This window comes from Drosophila hydei, unplaced genomic scaffold, assembly GCF_003285905.1.
Source record: "Drosophila hydei strain 15085-1641.00,03,60 unplaced genomic scaffold, DhydRS2 tig00008116-arrow-pilon, whole genome shotgun sequence".
Lineage (NCBI taxonomy): Eukaryota > Metazoa > Arthropoda > Insecta > Diptera > Drosophilidae > Drosophila > Drosophila hydei.
The window spans coordinates 2,355,013-2,375,493 of record NW_022045829.1 but is presented as its reverse complement, the minus strand read 5'-3'; the positions used below and the strand labels follow the sequence as shown (position 1 = coordinate 2,375,493).

The 20,481-nt window shown below is 36.7% G+C and overlaps 1 protein-coding gene across 1 annotated transcript in view; it reads left to right on the top strand.

Moving 5' to 3' along the window:
- Positions 1-20,481, top strand: part of LOC111596199 — an 83,366-nt gene that overhangs the window by 28,258 nt on the left and 34,627 nt on the right. Inside the window, exon 2 of the mRNA XM_030224641.1 lies at positions 4,369-5,199. Within this exon, the coding sequence (XP_030080501.1) occupies positions 5,130-5,199 (70 nt within the window). The 5' untranslated portion in view covers positions 4,369-5,129. The remainder of the gene's footprint in view (positions 1-4,368; positions 5,200-20,481) is intronic.

Below are 20,481 nucleotides of genomic sequence, written 5' to 3'. Positions count from 1 at the left end.
AGAGAGGGTGAGAGAGAGGGGGGCAGTGTGTGCTTTGTTAGCTGCTGGACAGAATGTTGTCAACAACAGCTGCACAATTGAGATAAACTTCAATTTTCGTAAATTGTTTAGTTTATTGAAAAATGCGACAACTTGAAGGCTGCCATCAGCCACACGCTTTCCATCTCCTCTTTCTCTCTATCTCTCTCTCCCTCTGTCTCTTTCGCTCCTGCTATATTAAGCGCTTTGAATTTTAATTCAATTTGATTTTAGTTTAGTTTTCAACGCCCTGCTTCGACTCAATTTATTGGCACATTTTATTTTACGAATTTATTGAAACGCGTTTCATTTTGGGTCCTTCGCAATGGAAATTGGTTTGCTGTGCAAGCCAACTGATGTGTGTGTGCCTGATGGCCAGTTAAAAGCTTGGTTTATGTGCCCCGCCCACCCATGCACACACTCACACACGCACACCCACATAACCCTCAACAAGTCGAACATTTTGCATTTTCTTGCAACTCAAGCGTTGTTAATTTTAAATGGATTTTTCAACAGCTGGCGACAGTTGTTGAAATATTCAAGCATTATTTAGTCTAGGGCTTAAATATGCTCAAAGCCCTTAAAGCGAGCAGGTGAGCTCTTGCCCTAAGCCCGTTTGATCAGCTTAAGCGCTAATCAGAATGGCCAAATTGATTGGAAGATTTTTAGATATTTAAACTAAAAGTCTTGGAAACAAATAAATACAAATGACAATGTACAAAAGTGTTTGACTAGGAAATAGCTATTGACTGCATGCAGCGGCTATACTAGTTCTTCTTTCACAATCAGACATCAAACTGCCTGAACTACATTGTATTTAAAAATAAATTTTCCTTTATCCACAATTTCGTTGGTTAGCCAAAGCTAAAGCTCTTTGTGACGTAAATATTTTCTCGTTGAATATGTATATATATATATATATATATATACATTGTATATTTATTTGTTAGTTTTAAAGACTAAGTTCTTAAAATAAGTAACTTGTTTATTAGTGTTTTAGAATTGTGAAACGTAATAAAAATATAAAACTAACTAAAAAGCATCTACTTCAATAATTCTAATTTACTAGGCCGTCAGCATATCGTTCTATATGATTAAGCCTGTTCGTATTTTTCAACATCAAACAAATACAACTTAAAAGTCACAAAGCTCTCAAGGCGAGCTCTTAGAGCTGATAAAGTGCACCAGCCAGCAGCATTTTAGGCAGCTGCCATAAGGCAAAGCCTCTATAGCAAGCGCAAAAGTAACACATAAAAGCTTAGACCCTAGCATGTGTATGTGTGAGTGTATGTGTGTGTGTGTGTTGGGCAGCAAAAACTGTTTAAACAGTCGAACATTTGCAGTCGGCTCGTTCAGTTGCATAATAGCCGAGGCAGCTTAATTGCAGACTGTTGTATGTGTATGAGTGTATGTGTGCATGCTTGTATGTGTGTGAGTGGCCAAACAAAAACGGCTAAAAAAAGCAAATAAACAAGCGAAACGTGCTGGGGAGGCGTGGCTCGACTGTGTTAAGAAAAGGGTGAGAAAATTCATTATGTATTTTGCGCCTTGGATCAGAGCAGAGCATTTGCTGCCAAATGCTGCCATGTAACTAACTCTCTCACACACACACGTACACCCGTTGGCTGTCTGAAGATGCCAATACCTTAACCACACAGACCAAGCCCTGCTCCGCAGCTGCCCCTTCGAGCAGGCACGTCTGTTGCGGTTTGGCGCTTGTTAATTTTACAGTGGAAATTGCTTTGGTATTTACAGTGCACTCGGGCAAAGGCGCATTACAGACACGCCGCTAGCTCGCTACACAACTCTCTCTCTCTCTCTCTCTCTCTTTCTGTCTTTCTCTCCCTCTCACACAGTCGGTGGCAAGTCGCTTGTTGTGTTTGTTTTGTGCTATTTGCGCTGCATTTTCCATCGACAGCTGCTCAACATTTTCACGGTACGTCTCTGCCGCTTGATTGTGTTTGCCCACAAGCAGGCGCCGCGTCCCTCCCTCGATGCCGCCCAACCAGCTCCCTGCTGCACATAAAAGTGAAGCCTCTTCGGGCTAATCAAGAGCGGCACTTTGTTTGATGGCCCGCCAGAAAGTATGCTTTGGCATATTTTGTAACCTGCTTATCTCTAAACTAATTTGTTTCGGCTCCCTCCCAGCCCAAACGGTTGGGGCTCTAGCCACACGTCTCCTCAACTGCCCCTTCCTCTGCTACATTGCCATTCGTTTGCTTTTCTGCTGTGGTCGTCTTTTTATCAACTTTGCGGTGCGTTTCATTACCCAGACGACAACAGCAACAACAACAGCCACATCGAATGACTATAAAACAATGCAGCATAAAAAGTAGAAATCCTCGTCCTGCTCCTGCGAACTCGCTGCCCAGCTAACAAGCAAAAGTACTCTACGAGAATAAAACAAAGTAACTATAATAAATGTTTGCAAATAAATTTTGAGCTCTTATTTTGCTGTTGTTTTATTTTTATTTTCTGCTGCTTTTTTGGCATTACGAAAAAAAGCAGCGAATGAAAGAAAAAGTTTAAGCACTTTGCTTCTCATTGGACTGGGCTCTGTGTATAAGAAAATATGCTTTATGTTCTGAAATTTGTAAATTTTGTGACTGATGAATATGAAAGACAGAGAGGGCGAGCAGGAGAGGGAGAGACAGACATATTGCCGAGACATTATAGCTACTAGTCAGAGGGAAAAAGTGAACTGATATCAGCTCTTACAAATTTTGTGAGCAAGCTTTGATTTGTGTAGGGAAATTTTGAAGGAGAATAGTCGGAGATTTACTTGAGAAAATGTATAAATGTATTGCACTTTTTTAATTCCATTTCAATTCTTATTTATCTTATTTATAAACGAAACAATTGTTGCTTTCAATATGAATCAAAGAGGTTTTTTATAGAACTTAAGGCAATAAATAATTTAAAAATAATAATTTAATATAATAAAATTATTAAAGGCAAAGTCCAGAGATTCCGCTCTCAGCTATAACAGATAGTGAGCCAAACTTTTTACGAAGCTTATGAATTAAGATTGAAGTAGAGATAAACCAAGCGAGTTTGACTTTAAAAACTCTGCTCAAGCGAGGCCGAAAAAAAGACGAATAATAAATCAATGGCTATAACTAATACTAGTACTTATATAGATAATAACTCAAGCAGCTATAAAACACACAAAATCAACGCAGAGTATAAGAAAAAAAGTGATACGCAACGCGTGGCAGCTGAGAATCCGCTAGCAGAAGCATTCACAGTCACTTTTCACTTTTCAATCAGCAGCGCGTGTGTGTTCCTGGTGTACTCTCAAGCGCATTTGGAGCTTAAAGGATTTACATTGAATACCGAATGCTGATACTTCATATGAGTTTAGTTTGCAGTTGGGTCGCGCACTGTCGCTGCCTGGAAACAAAAGCTGGCGAACGAGATTCTTCGATTTCCATAAGTGAATTTTTGGGCATGACGGCATGTGTTAAGAAGCCAGTCCGCCTCGCTTCCCCTAGGCTTGTTAGGGTGGCGCTGGGCTGAGAGAGAAAAGCCGTTGCCATATCATTGGGCAAATGGTGTCATGTACGATATGCGAGAATCGTGTTGTACAATTTCATGGCTTCGATTTTGCCAATTTGAAATGTAAAGTCAGCCAAGAGGGAGTTGCCAGCCCAATGGGGCGTGGCTTTAAGACCCGACTCCGTGACTGCGAATGATGGAGTTGAAGTTTAACAATTCGGCAGGAGCTTTGCCCTTGCACAGCGTATTTTGGTTTGCTAATGGGCAACATTTGGGTTTTCGAAATCAGTCGGAAAATGTGTGCACTGTGTTTTTCCTCTTTTGATCTGCTCTTATTTTTGTCCGGGTTATGCTAAGACTCTGCAGCTTAAAGACTCTGCCAATGATTTATGAGGATTTATGAATGTGACTGGTTGAGATGATTGGATTTATTAGACATTCAGTTGAGGAATTAAGCAATTTTATGCAGCGAAATGAATTTAAATTGAATTATTTGTGCAAAATGTTTTTAAATATTTAAAGATATTTATAATGTTTTAAAAATGACTTTCAGAGTATCTAAGAAAGCTTTAAATGTTATGAATCTTTAGAGGAAAATTCAAATATATAATAAAAAATAATTTTAATTATACATATAGATTTTTTATTATTATTAAAAAAACCAAACAAATAATCATGTAATAAATATATAATTATACTTAATAATAAATATAAAATTGTATTTAAATTTGTATTCAATATTTTTAATATATTAATATTTTTCTAATAATTTATTAACAATTATGCCTTCACTTCTGTGTTCAGATTTCTCAGCATAATTTCTAATTTATTGCTTCTTTCAAATATTTTCAGCTGATGAAACCTCTTATTAGCTCTGGCTATGGTCGCAAGCGCTAAAATGAATGACAGCTGAGAAAAGTGAAATCATATAAGGAAAATCATACAAAAAGAGATGAGGAAAACTCTTTCCGCTTAACGGCATAAAGTGGAAGTTAGTGCAAACCGGAAATGAATATGCAAAAACGGTAAAAAGGATATGAAAAATGCAAATAACCAAATCGAGATCAATGCAGAATTCACATTCCAGCTAACCTCAAACGTATTTACACCAGCCAAAGCTCGTACGAACACGTACATGAGCCACTGTTCAGTAGACGGCTAATTGCGTTCGAAAAAAAAAAAAATTAATAAAAAAAAAATTGAAATTGAAGCAAAGCGCAAAACGGAATCCAACAAAAGCGATGTCAAAACTCATATGAAAATATGCATTAAATGCGACCGCAAAATAGAAAACCAACCGGAAAAAAAGGGAAAATAATCAAAGGAAAAAAGGAAATTGCGCTTGCGGGCAGAGAGCAAGCGGAAGAAAGAGCGGCGATATAAAAAAGAGGTGGAAAACAAAAACAAGCGATTTCAAATGTAAAAATTGATTTCTGCGGTTTTACCAAACGGATATTGTGCGCATATATGGCTGCAAATCGTTGCGGCTAATAAAGGGATAACATATATAAAGAACAGCAGCAACAACAACAAAAACGGGTCTAACAACAAAACTCGCTTATAAATAAATAAATAATAAACGTTTAATCTGTTAATCGCATTGGCAAGCAAACATGCAGCCGAAGGGTATAAAACTCTGTCAGGTTTTCATCATTTGCGTGGCCTGCCTAACAGCTCTGCCAGGTAAGTTAACGAGCTCTCGCTCTCTCTTTCTCTCTGTCTCTGCACTAAACAATTAACTATACAAATTCATATGCACTAATTGGTTCTCTGGGTCACATATTTGTGGTTACGTAATATTGTGGTCTATATAGGTTGCCGCTGCCGTTGCTCCTGCTGCATACACCAATTTGTTGGCTTTGCCACATCCGCCACTGGGAACTGGAAAAGCCACAGTAAATGTCATAAACAACCTCAAAGTTTTGGTCTATGCAGTAGTGCACAAAACAAATGACGGCAAATATTAAAAGCCACAAATTAATCAGTGTTGCCAAATGAAAGTTGATGCTCACGATGCTTTAATTAGCACAAGGGTTTTAAAGTTAAAAAACTGAAAAATTTCCAAAAATTTTTAACTTTGATTCAACACTTTCACTTCAATTCGTGCACATTTAGCCATTCAAATTCCATTCGATCATAAGCTTATTGTAATGTCCAGGTAATTCGCGCTCGAGTCATTTGGCCTCTTTTTGTTATTGCCTTTATCATACTGCGCTTGATTTTGATTGCTTTCTGACGGCTTTTATGACTTTCCAACTATTGTTCAGCTGGGCTCATATTTTTTCCCTCTTTTTCGCTGTTTGCTATTCAGAAAAACTTTTCATTATTATTTTACACTTTTTTTTACAAAATTGTAATTTAATGCAATGGGATAGTCCCCTCAGCCCACTCTGCTGGCCTTCATTGTCGCGCATTTCACTTGAGTTCATTTCAGTTCAGTTTTTCAGCTTTGCTGCTCGACGCCGTCTGACACTTTAGGCAAAATGGCTGTTGCAGCGAGTTGTCGCTTTGTCTGCATTTCCGGTTTACTTTAATAACGTTTTACATTTCCGTTACACTGTTTAACGACTAACTTTGCAGTTTGTAGGATATTCACAGTTTGTATATATGGATATTTATATATATATATATACATATATATATATATGTATAAAATTCTTGCTTAAAGCAATGTCTTATTAAAAAGCTTTTGAACTTGAACGTCGCCTCTGTTAATGCTTTTGGCACGACACGAGTGCATTGAGGGCGTTAGCTGCTACGGGTTGAGCATGCTTTTTTGGTCGGTTGGCAATTCATCAAGGCAACTTCCGTTTCCGGTCTGGGCCAATGCCATCCAACAGCTTGATTTTGACTCTGTTGCGCCTTTGACTGACATGCGGCCATGCGACGTGCCAGCAAGTTGGTCATATTTTTCAGACAGCCCTAACCCACACACACACACACACACTCACACAGACTTTTAGCTCAGCCTAGCAACGTTGCTTGTTTAAAAATTTCAATCACGTCGCGCGTATCCTTCACTAGACACGCATTTCAATGGCTAACTAAGATCGGGCCACTGGTTAGTGGGTGTTGTGTGGCATGAGTGTGTGTGGCTGTGAGTGCGCGAGTGTGTGTCACGCGTATGTTGCACACACAAAAATTATACGCGAGGTTACATTTACAGCTTGTGCAAATTTGAAATACAACAAAAAATAAGAGAGGAATATAATATTTTGAACGTGTCGTGGATTGAACACATTCTTCGAATTTCTAAATAGCTTGAGCATTTTCCAAATCGAGTTAATACTAAATACATGCTTTAACGTAATCAAGTCCACTTCGAATTCGTAGCTTTGAGTTCTTTCTGCTAACGAGTCCTTAAAATTATATATTTTCATAGTAACTCTAACAAATTCAGTTCATATATATATATGAATATTGAACATTTTCTTAGAAAATAGTATTATTTTTTAATTTATATTTCTTTTTTATGTATTCATAATAGTATTCAGAATATTTTTTATTTTTATGTTATTTGAATAAATTAAAATTGTTCGTTAATATATTTCTAAGATTTTTTTTATATTTTTAAGTATTTTATTTTAGTTTTTATTTTCCATTTAACTTTAATTATATTTCCATTAAATTTATTTACCTAGCTATTTACTTCATTCATCTAGCCAAATACTGTCTGTCCGCCCCTCGTCTATGGCTGGCCGGGCTTATTATTATTTTTTTGTTTATTTCGCTTAGCCTTTTATAGGCTGTGGTAGCTCATTTGAGCGCCTTTGCGCTCGTTGCCCAGCACTAAACTTTTGACACACAGTAACACGCACACACGCGCACACACACATCTTGTTGTTGTGGCAGGCACGCAACGTTGGCGACGACTGCCGGAAATGCCAAGCACAACGTCCCGAAAAGCCGAACAACAAAAATCAACTGTTGGCATGTTGACGATTCTCTTTGCACCCCAAACTCTATTCCCCCATCCACCCCCTCTTCCTGTTGCCCTACACTTTGTCGTGTGTTTCTTGCTTTTTTCCTCCTCTTGGGTTTTTGGAATTTTTGCCAGCGTAATCACGATTAAACTGTCAACGGCATACTAATTAGATTTTTATTTTTATTACGCTATGACAGCGCCGCGTGACGGCGTCACCAGACGCCCTGCGTGTTCTATGCGCTGCGTCTGCGTCTCCTACGTCCTGCATGTCGCCTGTCCTATCTGTCCCGGTCTGGTATGCTCTGGTCTGGTCTGCCTGCTTAGCTGCCTCTGGCTCTCTGCTCACAATCCCCGCCAGCCGCATTATTCGCAAAAGCGCGCGTGCCTCGCATGACCAAGTGACAGACCATCGCAGAGCTGGCTGCAGCGAGGTCCTGCTGCTGCTACTTTGTGATTTATGCCTTATCATATTTATGAAAATTATTGTTATTGATGGTATTCAATATAATGGGCCATAGAAAGAAAAAAATAGCTGCTCTTCTAACTGATTGATTGAAACATTAAGAGCTGAAAACTTTGGCACTTGAAACAATTGATTTAAAAATATATATTTGTATATGTGTGTGTAGATGTATAAACGAGAGGATACAACACGTAGACAACCAATTAAGTGTCCTTTGACAGTGATAATTAATTTAAGGAGCTGCTTTGGTGCGAGTCAAGCGCTCATACTTTGTGCTCAAAAGGTTTTTAGTTGCAGCTGAAGAAACGATGGCAACGTTGGACTGTATCTACCCTGTAAATGTTGCTGGCGAAGGTAAAATAATTTTTGGGACAATTATGTAACTGGAACTGGATTGGTTGGCTTTATTTAATTTTATTTCGTAGAGAGCAAAGTCCACATTTGACTTTCTATATTCAAATTGCATTTTCTTAAATACAAATGTTATTTTTATTAAAAATATATGTAACAATTTTCGACTTATCACAGCCTGTTAGCCTATAACTAGGGTATTTTCTCTAGACTTCACTTTCATGTCAGCTTTTTACTATTTTTTAGTCATATTTCGTTCGCCCCTTCGCTTCAGCTGAGTTTTTTATTCTTTCTTTTCGGTCAATTGTTGATTGTGTTGGGCTGTGTTTTTGTTCGGGGTCTATATTACTTCCAAGCTGTTGAATGCGTCATCGTTCTCAAGAAATATACCCCATGCAGCTTGAGCTGTAGTCACCTGACTGCCTGCCTGACTACCTGCGTTGCCACCTCGTCGCACAGTGCTTCTTTGTCGCTTGGCTTTTGTTCAAGTTTGTTTTTTTTCTCTTCCCCTTTTTTTCATTAAGTTCTCACCAGCATAGGAAGTGAAATGTTTTGTTGTGTTTTGGGTTGCAGTTGTTGTTGCTGTTGTTGTCGGTGCGTTGGTCCAAGTGCTAATGCGGCCAGACAATGGCGCCGGCTGTTTGCGGGCGTTGGGGAGTAGCATGAATTTTCCTAGCACACTTTTCAGCGCTCAGCAGAAAAAAATTTAATGAAAAATACGAGAAAGTAGTACACTTCACTTGTTGTTGTTGTTGTAGTTACATTTTTTATGCACTCAACAAACGCTGCTGCCTGCCGCCAATTACAAATGCGCAAATATTTTTGCTTGCAATTTAAAATAATTATTGTATTTGCATGGACAACAACCCAGCGTTGTTCGGCCTGTTGCTGTTGTTGTTCGTATAATAGTTGTTTTAGTTGTTGGCCATTATATGCACTATATGCTTTAGCCTTTTACGGCAAGCAGCCAACTTTGTTGTTGCTGTTGTTTTCGACTACCCGTGTAGTTATGAAGCTTTGTAAGCCAACATTTTGTGGTTTGCTTTTCAATTTATACACACACATGAACGAACTCACTTACACACACACTCAGTCCAACCTTCCTCCTATTACAGTGCTGCTCCTCACCTATGTATAAGGTATGGCTATTGTTTGGTTTTCGCCTCCTATTTTGATGTGTTGATTTTTTTTTGGGGGATTTTGGTCTAAGCAGCTAAAAGCTTAAAGAAAATAATCCGAGCAGCTCAACTAAAAAACAAAAAAAAAAAGAAAGAAAACATAAAAGCCCTAAAAATTATTTATATCTCTTTATTTAGCTGGAGCTAAACTTAAAGAACTCACTGGAGTATATTCAGAGCTCAAAGTTAGGTATTTAGTTAAGATTGCGAAATAAAATTGATATTTTCTAAAAGAAAACAAAAATGGAATATATTTTTTAAAATTCGAAATTTATTTAAATTCAATCAATAAGTTTCATAAAATGCTCAAGCTGGAAATTCTGTTGAAAATATGATAAACAAATATTTAACTAATATTTATTGAATTGAAGGACTCTTATCTTGCTTGTCTCAAACTTTTATTGAATTTCTTAACTTGTTTACTGCTGGATAAGAGTTCATTTGTCTTTGTATTTATGCAAAAACAATAATGTCGAAGACGAGTTGTCATAAAATTTATTTTTTCTGCTGAATTGCATTTCAAATTTATAGCAGTAAATTAAAAATCATTTCGAGTCATAAAAAGCCAAATAAATAATCTGAAAGAAACTTTTAAGCAGTTGGAAATATCAAAGAGAATAATAAAAACAAATAAGCAGCGCAAGGAATACCTAGCCATAATATTTTGCAGCCGCAAGGAAAAACAATCAAAATTGTTAACTATATGAAATAAAAATCATCAAGAGCCAGCCGAAGCAGAGATGTGTCCAAGTCGCTACAAAAAATTGTTGATGAATATGCAGAAAATTTGCTGAAAAGTGAAAAAAAGGAAGAAACTTTTCGACTGTTGAATTAAACGCGCCCTATGGAGTTGACGTCAGTTGTGCGGTCGCGTCTGCAGCACATTTACGTCATCATCCCCATCATCAGCAGCTCATCATAATCGTCATCAACAGGCAGCAGACGTGACGGCACCGAAATTAATATACATATAGCATATATGTAGATATATATATATATAAATAACTTTTAGGTATGATGGATGGATGTGTCTGAATGAATGTTTGTGGCTTCGTGTTTTTGGTAACCAGCTGATGATTATTTGGATATATTTATATATGTTTGCAAAAGTGTGCCGGACATTGCGTATTCATATCCTCACCCATCTGAAAAGGCTTTGAATAATGCTAATTTCATATGATATTTAGTTGAATATATTTGAAGCGACTATTAGGACTACATAATTAGCCCAGGAAATTTGTGGTATATGGCGGTAATATAAATGTTTTCTATTAATTAGTAAAACAAGTTTTTTAACTTGAAATCTAGCCAAATAATTTTTATTTTAATTACTAATTTTATTATGTTATTACTTATTTATGTGAACACATTTTATTTAAAAAACAAATTTATTGCTTATAGTTTATTTTCTTTAAGTATAAAATTTTCGATTAATACTTTTACATTTCTTTTTTTAAAATATATTTAAATACTTTTTTCGCATTTAAATTATTAGTTTCTATTATATTTTGTGGTGCAAGCGAAGTATATTTTTTATATATCAAACTTAAGTAATATTTATATTTTTCCTTTATAAATGAACATTTTTATTGCTTACTTTGAGCGAGCAGCCACTGTATTGAAAACTTTGTCAATAACTCAAACCCAAAAGCGCTGCACAAAATCTACGGCACATTAAAATCACTTTAAAAATTGGCCAAGTTTTACGGGCAGTCAGCGCAAAGATTCCATTATGAAATATGGCATACCCCTAACATTTTTCTTTTCATATTTCTCACATATATACATACATACATACACACATATATATATATATATATATATATATATATATATGTATATTCCGCTGTTTGTTTGCGGCTCGAGTCTTTGGTTTCTTTTTATTATTATTTTGCACAATGAACGCACTTGGCGCACATTAAATAAACCCCCAAGAAGCATTTATCAAATTTCTCTTTATAAATATTGTGAGGCCAGCAGAGACTAGGACTATATATATATATATCTGCTTCATTCCTTCTCTTTCGCTGCGTGTGTATTTTTCAAACATTTATAAAAACGTCAGGTACTGCGGCAAGTGCCAGGTGGCTGGTGGGTGATGCCTGTTGGTGGCAGTCGAAGCAAGGACTGGGGTAATGCGCGCTTAATGACAGCAATGAAGATGCCAAAATGATAAACAGCAAAACAGCGGCCCAAAAGTGGCCGCAGCCAAAACGTTGGACGCGGACAACCCAAAACAAAAAAAAAAAACAACAACAAGACAAACAAAACAAAGCGAGAGAAAACCCGGAAAAACAAACAAATGTCGGGAACAGGAAAAATGTGTTTGTTCATTTAATAGTGGGTGGTCGAACACGGCTGTTAGCTAGGACTATGAAATGTTAATGCTTGGACATGGCAAACAATGCTAAAGCCCGATGTAGGCAGTTTTAATAAGCAAATTTCATACTAATCGAATCTAAAAGACTTGATAGATAAGCTCAACTTATAAAATTTAATAATTTATATATTTTAGGTTCGCTGCGTATTGTTTCCCTTCTGTTCGCACTCTAAAATGTTTGAGTCTTACAGCAGCTCTGATTTGCTTAGCTCTCGCTAATGAATCTAAACTAATTGAGATTGATGTTAAACTAATTATTCTAAGCTATTTCTAACATGCCTAACTACACGAGTCATTTCTCAAGCCCTTCACACTTAGCCATTTTCGCAAATCAATAAAAAGCTCAGCTAGTCAAATTTGTATAGTTTTGTGCTCGCATTGAAGTTGTGACTATTCTAATCTTAGAAATTCCCAGCCATTACGTATATATTTGCTGTTTGCATCAGAGTCCACAATAACATCATCATCATCATCATCGTGTTCGGCTGCCAGCGTTGTCTGCTGTTTAATGAGTTGACTTTTGTTTTGTATGCCGCATTCACAGGCTTCAGCATTCCCTTTCCTAGCTTTCCATGGCTTATTGATAACAATAAAAAACAACAACAACAGCAACAGCAAGAGAACATCCCATTCAAATGGTTCCAGCTTTGCATTGTGAGTTGCGGATCTATCTATCTATCTTTTCTTTGGCATTGTTTGGCCCGACGACAAGTCATGGCGATGATGAGACGAGTCGTTGACGAGACCAAGAGAAGCTATTTTTATGCTTAATACTTCTTGTAAATGCTTAAGAGGGTATATTGCTTTTGATTAGTAGCAGACTAGCCTAGCTCATTGACAACTATCGATTAAGCATAGATAAAGATTAACGATAAATATGTATTGCTCATCAATACTGAGCTAAGACTTATCAAGTAAAGTATTTAGGTACAGGGTATCTTTCAGTTAACCTTTCAAACACTTTTGCTTTGATCCACTGGGCATTAGGATTGCTCGACCAACAACGCCTTGCACCCCGGGCGCACTTTAAATGTCAATTAGTTGTCAAATGTTTTATGCAGTTGGACACAAATAAAAAAGATGAATAGAGACTAAAGAGAGGCAGAAGAGGACGAAGCTAACGCAGCTGAGGATGAAGTAGCAGATGAAAAAGTTTTCAGCGTTTGTTTGTGCAAAAAGCACAATGTCGAAATAATAATAATTTATAACTATCAATGTCATAAGTTCATGACATGCTCATCAATCAATGCATTAGACAGCTCAACACTGGGTCTGATGGGGCGCATTGGACGTGGCGCAAACTTTTGCTCACCCCCTCGAAACAGCTGTTGTTGCTGTAGTTGTTGTTGTCATACAAGAAAAGTTTTTCTCGCCTTTGGCTGGCTCGCGGCGCATTTCTCATAATTTTCTATTGCATGCGAATTTCCACGCTACAATTGACAGCAATTGCGTTTTGCGTCCTTTCGCCAACTGCGTCGTGTATTTGCCCAAAGTTATCGAAATGTATTGGCAAAACATTCCAAAAGTTTTGCGAGTGTGCGTGGAAGGATGAGACGGATGAAATAGTTGATTGAGTTTTATTTTAATACGATTGGGTTTTCGGCAAAGCAAGAAATGGAAGTTGTCAATTGGAATTCGTAAAGGACATGAATTATGAAAATCGATTTATTCTAAAAATATATGAAGAAATTAGAGGAGATTAAAACATGAAATCTGTAAGAATGAAAGAAGGGGGAAAGAAGGAAGTTATATTAATAGAATATTAAAAACAGAGAAAGATACGTTAAAATTAATAAAATTAAAAGCATTGAAAATTAAAGACAGCTGAGTAGATAAACAGGATAAATGGATAAGAAAAGGGAAAAAACTATACTTAAGACACAAGCCACCAATATGTAATCAAGGATGAGACATACTAAGCAGCAAAAGTATCGATACTTTCGTGACTGAAGTCAACAATTCTATTTACATATTACCTTTTATGTAACCCATTCAATAGTTAAAAATTTCCTAAATTACCATTTGATATAGCTTAAAAATCGATCTATGAATCTACAGGTGTTGTTGTTGTTGTTGCTGTTCTATATTCAGAGTTCATTTTAATTTGTTTTCTGTTATTTCACTTTATATTTTGCATTTCTCTTTTGCTTTCATTGTTATTACAAGTTGTTGTTGCTCTGGTTCCTGGTGCGCGTGTTCCATATCCTACTCACGCCCAGGGCTTATTCAAATTGACTCAATTTTTGTTAAATTTCCGCTGGCCTGCAGTACGTTCCATATATTTATGCGCCGGAATGAATCTTGGCTGGCAGCGAGTTGAGGCCAGAGTTGCCGCCAAATAGTCTCTGTGCAGAAAGGGGCACCACGTCCGCACTTCTTGTCTCCCACTCTCCCACTCTGGCTCTCTGTTCCCTTGCATTGCACGTTGCCTGAACTGCACGGACTGTTCTTAATCCTGGCCAGTGGAATGTGTCGGCGCAAAAGCCAATTTAAAAATGCCAACAATGATTTATGTTATGTTTCGCTCATTCTCTCTTTCCCATTCGCTTCGCACGTAAGTGCAGCAATTTAAATGCCTTAAACATTGCGCTTTAATTTAAACAATTAGCCCTAATGATTAACCCTAACAAGGACAGCACACACATATGCATAGAGAAGCAGCGTGTGCTATGTAGCTAATAAAAGTTAATGACTTAATGCGCCGGTTCAGGTTCCGTTAAGGCTTGCGTGTTTTCGACCAAGTGGCAAAAGTCGCATAATTAAAGCAACAGCAACAGCAACAACAACAATAGCCTTCATGTTGTGCCCACTAAAAACTAGTGCTAACAGCTCTATTTATATAAACGGCTCGGCGCAGCAGCGGCTCGGCAAAGCGACAAAGTCATTGACTTCCTGTCCCTGTTCCCTATCGCGAAATGCCGTTAGAGCAGGCGGCCATAATAGAATAAGGTTGGCTCGTTGGTGGGCTGGCAGGGGCTGAAATCAGGAAAACCATGTGTGTGCTAACAACACTGCAGTAAAGGCGCAATTAAAGTACTCGGAGACACGGGACAGGACAATAAAAATGAACAACAACACAATCAGGCAGAAAACAAAGTGAGGGGGAAAAGAAGCCACAATATGACTATTGAATACCCTATAAAAAGGGGGAATTCATGCTGAATTCAGATAAAGCAAAATTTAAAAAATTGTCACTGAAAATGTTTTGATTACTTATTTAAGAGTGAATATATTTTCTATAAGTAAACACTTTAATTATTTCAAATAATACATAAAATGTGACTTTTTATTTAAGTAGAATTTATTGTTGTTTTAAAAAATTGTTGTCCATTGAAAAGAAAAATTTAACTTGCAGAAAGTCACAAAATCCTATCAACAATAAATTTTTAAAGCAAATATACCTAGTTGTTTGAGTAAGCTGCTTTCAATATTAAGCCTTATAAATATTTTAAATTATTCTGTGAAAGATTTCTTACAAATTCTGCAAATATCAAAATATATAATTTTACATTTATGAAATTCTTCTTCAACTATATTTATTTTACACTTTTAATTTTTGCTTAATATTTGTTTGTTTTCGTTATAAGAACTTGGCAAGTATCGCAACTTCCTATACCCTACACTTTTTTTTGTGTAAGTAGTATCAACAAACAAAGCACCACTTGGATGACAATGGCCTCCAGTCTCTCTACTCACTGCTCTACCTCCGCTCTCTGTCTTTCTCCTATGCTGGCTGCTCCGGGCATAGTTGGTGGCAGTTATAAAAAGCCATTATAAACATATGTGCAAACGGATGTCGAAGAGCCTTTGCTAACACCACTTAACACTCTTCACCCTTTCCCTAGCAGCAGTTCAAGTGCTTCCGCATTGTGGAGTAACTATATGTGGGTGGGTGCGGGTGGCTTGAGTAGTGTGTAGCGTAGATGTTGCCTTTCTGTTTGCTTAGCTAAGCAAATGTGCCGGTGTCTATGCTTTAGTGTGCATGTGTGCGTGTATGCGTGTGTGCGTGTGTGTATTTGCTTGTAAATGTCTGCTGATAAGCGCGTAATTGTCGAGCGACAAGAAATCTATAGACTTATTTATAGTAGAATATATATACACGTATACATGTATATGGACAGATATATTAAGGCATGTTTAGGTGTCCAATAAATAAATTGTATTTCAATTCGCTTTAAACATTACTCAAACAGACAATTCGAAAATATAAAAAAAAGTCGAAGTGTTGTGAATCAATAAGTCCTGAATTTCTATCTTTATGATCTCATTAATTTTCTCTTAATAGGAATTTATATAAAAAGTAAAGGCTGACTTGTCTACTTCAATTCATATACTAGAATTTACTAATTGACAAAATCGTGGCTTCTACTCTTTAAAACTAATTTTAAAACTGATAAAATAACATTATGATAACAAGTCAACATATTACATTGCGAAAAGCAAGACCAGCCTATGCCAGCATTGAAAACCCATTGTGGGTTTGCGGTCTTCCACTCAAAGTTCTTTGTCTGCGCCTAGCTTTTATGTAATCTAGGCTAACCTCAGCTTAATTTTAAGCAGGTGTTTCGCAGAACAAGTTAATAAATTATTAAACAAGCCAACGGAAATTGTTTACGTTTTAAAGTTTTTCCCAGTCTTGTTCAGAAGCTGTTAACAAGGGATCTCATATACATATTCGCATAGTGCGTCCCTTTCGTTATCTAAGCATTTCGCTTTGTTATTAGACAATTTTGTTGATGTTTTGTTAACATTTTTGAACGGCCGTTTGTTTGGCTAAAGTAAAATAGTCGCCACGTGCACAGCCAGCTCACCAACACACACACACAGGCACACGCACACACAGATAGAGAGAATGGCAGACTTAATGGCAAACGAGCCCTGAAAATCCAGCGCATTTTGTTTGGTTGACCAAAAACCAAGGCGCCCAAAAAATGGTCGCTCGTTGTTTGTTTGTTTGTTTATTTAGGTGCCAACGGGATGATTACAAATAATTTGCTTAAAATGTTCCATTCGGCTGCACGCAATTGCCGCCGGTTATTTTGCCAGCCTGTTCGCCAGTTTTTAGTATGTAAATATATATAAGCTGGATGGCTATTACTTACATATATATGTATATATAGTAGATGGGTATATAGCTATCTTTTATGGCTTGGCATGTTGCTGTTGTTTGGCATTTTAATTGAAACCTGTCGCAAATTTGACACCCCAGCGGCCAACGACAATTGGGTGTGCGCACAGTGGAGCAATGTAAGTTATTTTTATGCCCAAAAAAAAAGGATACAAACAAAATATTTTAAGGCTGAGCACGCTCTATGTTCACAAGTGCAGCAGAAAGGCAATGGAAAGTCAGTTAAATAGATTTAATAATTTATATACATGTAAATGCATATGTGAAGAATTTAAGATAAATATTCGTTAGCTCTAATTGTCTCTAGTCAAAGCTTTTCTGAAACATACATCTATACAACATTTTACAAAAATTGTATTTAAAGAGAAATTTTAGATATTTATGCGTTATATATGTAGTTATAAGTATGATATAATTATAAGTATATTAATATATATATGTTAAGTGCTTTTCTTCAATATAATATATTTTTTTTATTTTACTTAAGCCAAAAAATATATTTAGATTTATATTTTTCTTTTGAAAAATACCATAGAACTTTACTTATTTTAGTTACCTTTCTTACATATATTTTTAAACCTACTTTAATTTGGTTTAAGTGCAATTAAATTATTTTTAATACCTTTGCTTTCATTTTCTGTATTTGTTTTTTTTTGTATTTTACTCGATTAATAAATTTGATGCATAGCATTAGATCAAACATTTCGAAAAACGTGCATCTTCAACTACTCTGAATCTTATATAATTACTCTTGCTTTCACAATCAATAACTCTTGCCTCACTGTAGGCATTCACTCAAGCCGCAATTGTCAGGCGCCTCATTCTATTGGCTATAATCCACATTACACGCAAATTAATTACCCATAATTAATAAATTTAAACACTACTCAAGCCGGCGGACAATCGCCATGGCTTAAGGCATTAATCATACTCAACCGCTACCCCAAATATAAAATCCATCAGCTTGACGCAAATTCTAATTAAACATTCACAGCTAAACACATAATTTGCACTGCGATTTTCAGTTTATTGTCCGACTTTAAGAGTCCTATCGCAAAAGGCAGTCATAAATCTCGTCAAGATGTCGACGGCTCTGCACTTGACTCCTGCGCAAATGGGAGCTACCACCTAAAATCCAATTATAACTGAAACGCCAAATGTGATAAATCAATAAAGCGTCCGCTGCAGAGCCAACTGCGTACAACTTATTTCTACGAAATCCCAGGCGTCTTGCGGTATTTACTCTTTTAACGCATTTGTCGTCAATTTAATATAATTTTCGATACGCTCTTGAGATGATAAATGGGTTGAGCTTAAGCACGAACAACCAAAACTAACTAAACTCTATCAATTCGATTTTTTGCAAATTATTAAATTATTATTATTAAATTATTAAATTAGTTTAGATAGAGTTAAGTTATCTTTAAATTTAAAAAATATTTTAATGTTAACTGAATCGAAAGAGGGTTAAGCAGATCAATAAAAGAATAAAAAAAGTATCAAGAAAATTATGAAAATTTAAAAATAACATTAAATATAAATTTAAATGAATTAAACTTAAGTAAATCACGGCTAATCAAATTTAATTTCAATTATTTGTATTAACATTTCTTTTCTTAATGTTTTTTTCATAAAGACATGACCTCGCTTCAGACCAATATTTCTTGCTTGATCTCTTTAACTTTTGGCTAAAACTAATGCCAGTTATATATACACTCTCTCTATATATACATACTTTTGTTTTTGTCGTTTTAGGTAATTGATTACAAACTGAAATTAATTTATGTGTCTGCGTGTCGTCTCTCTCTGGTCGTATTTTGTCTGCTGGAAAGTCGCTTGAGTAAGTAGCAGGCAATATATCACGCATTTGAGTAGTTGTAACGACGAAAAACAACTACTAAATAATTGTTAATGTATTACGAATAATTTATGACACTATTTCATAAAAAGCAATAATTTTTCAATATCAAACCAGGCGGCAAAAGAGCTGGCTAAGGCGAACGAGAGTCGAGGACGAGCGTAGTCCAAAAAATGTTGTTGCTGCACAGTTGCAGTTGCAGTTGAAGGTTTTTAGCCTTCTCCCCCTCTCTCTTTCTGCCCGGCTGCTTGCGTAATAAGCTTGATAAATAATAAAAGAGCGCTGGCAAAGCAAAGGCAGCACAGAAGGTGGCTATACAAAGGCGAGCACAGGGCTGTGGACTGGAGCACAGTAGAGCTGTTTGGGTTCGGGTTACTGTCGCTACAAAATGAAATTTATCATTTTTCATAGCTGCAAGCTGCACTTTCTGAAACATTTCACTCAGCGCCAAGTGGCAACTCGGTTGGGTGCGGCATTGCCACATCGCCTACCCCAGTTCTGCCCAGCTGGAGTCTCATATTTTCGAGGCTGCTTAGACATCAGCGTCGACCCAAAAAAAAAAAAAAATAACATGGGATGGGAAAGGAAAGGCTACTGCTCATGTTTGTTATTGCTGTTGTTGTTGCTCGGGCTGCTGGCAAATGTTTACGGAAAGAGATTAATTGATTCCACTTGGCTGCATACAGAGTGTCCCTGCAGAGAAGCTGATCGGTCGCCAAAGGAAAGCCCAGTTCTCCACTTGGCATTAGGTAATGTTCCCGAATTGTTTGCCCAATGTTTTGCTGATGCTTGATTTTCAAATGTTATTCAAAGATTTCGAGTTTAATCAACATTTTCATAACATATTTAAAACCCATTTCTGACCTACATTGTTTTCTTGTTGACCTCCGCTCACCATATACAGCAAATTAAAGCGCAATGTAGGCAAAGTTGATTATGCAATTATAGGTACAGTTAATCATTCGTTGGGTTTTTTAAATAAAGCCATTTATCATAATTATGTCACTTATCATAATTATTTTCATTATTGCGAAATGCATTTCGGTTTTGAGAGTGAAAAAAATGGCAAGCTAGAGGAGCGACTATGAGTTATGCTTTTACATCCTTTTTTCAATGTTAAATTAAATTAAAGAGCATTGAAAAACTCCATGGGAAGTAATGATATATATACATGTACAGAAATCAATCATAGCACACATTGCCAAAGTACAGGGTAAAGCTGTATTCAATGTTTTAAATTTGAATTTTTTTGACAGGCGCAATTGAGCTGAAAGAAAATGTTGCACAGCAGTTGCATGTGCCACATTGTGTGAGCAGGCTCAACTGCTGTTGAGTCTGACCAAGAACTTGCAAATTTGAGATATATATATGTTCGAGTTCCATATATATCTGCATTATGTGTAAAGAAATAGTACATATCTAACTATTAGTATGCCTTACATGATTAAAACTTTATCAACCGGGTGGTGGGCATAGGCGCTCAAAGGCTAGGGCAGACGTTCTTCTTGCTGGCTGGTTGGCTGGCGCCAGTGCAGTTAACAAGTGCTCAAAAACAGTGGCAAACGCTTTTTACAGTTTGGCAGCGCCGGCAAAACTTTTACTCAAACTTGTCACAGGCGCCAGGCGTTTTTGGTCACGCCCCCTGCATTTAAGCAACCCAAAAAGATTCTGGCAAAGAAGCC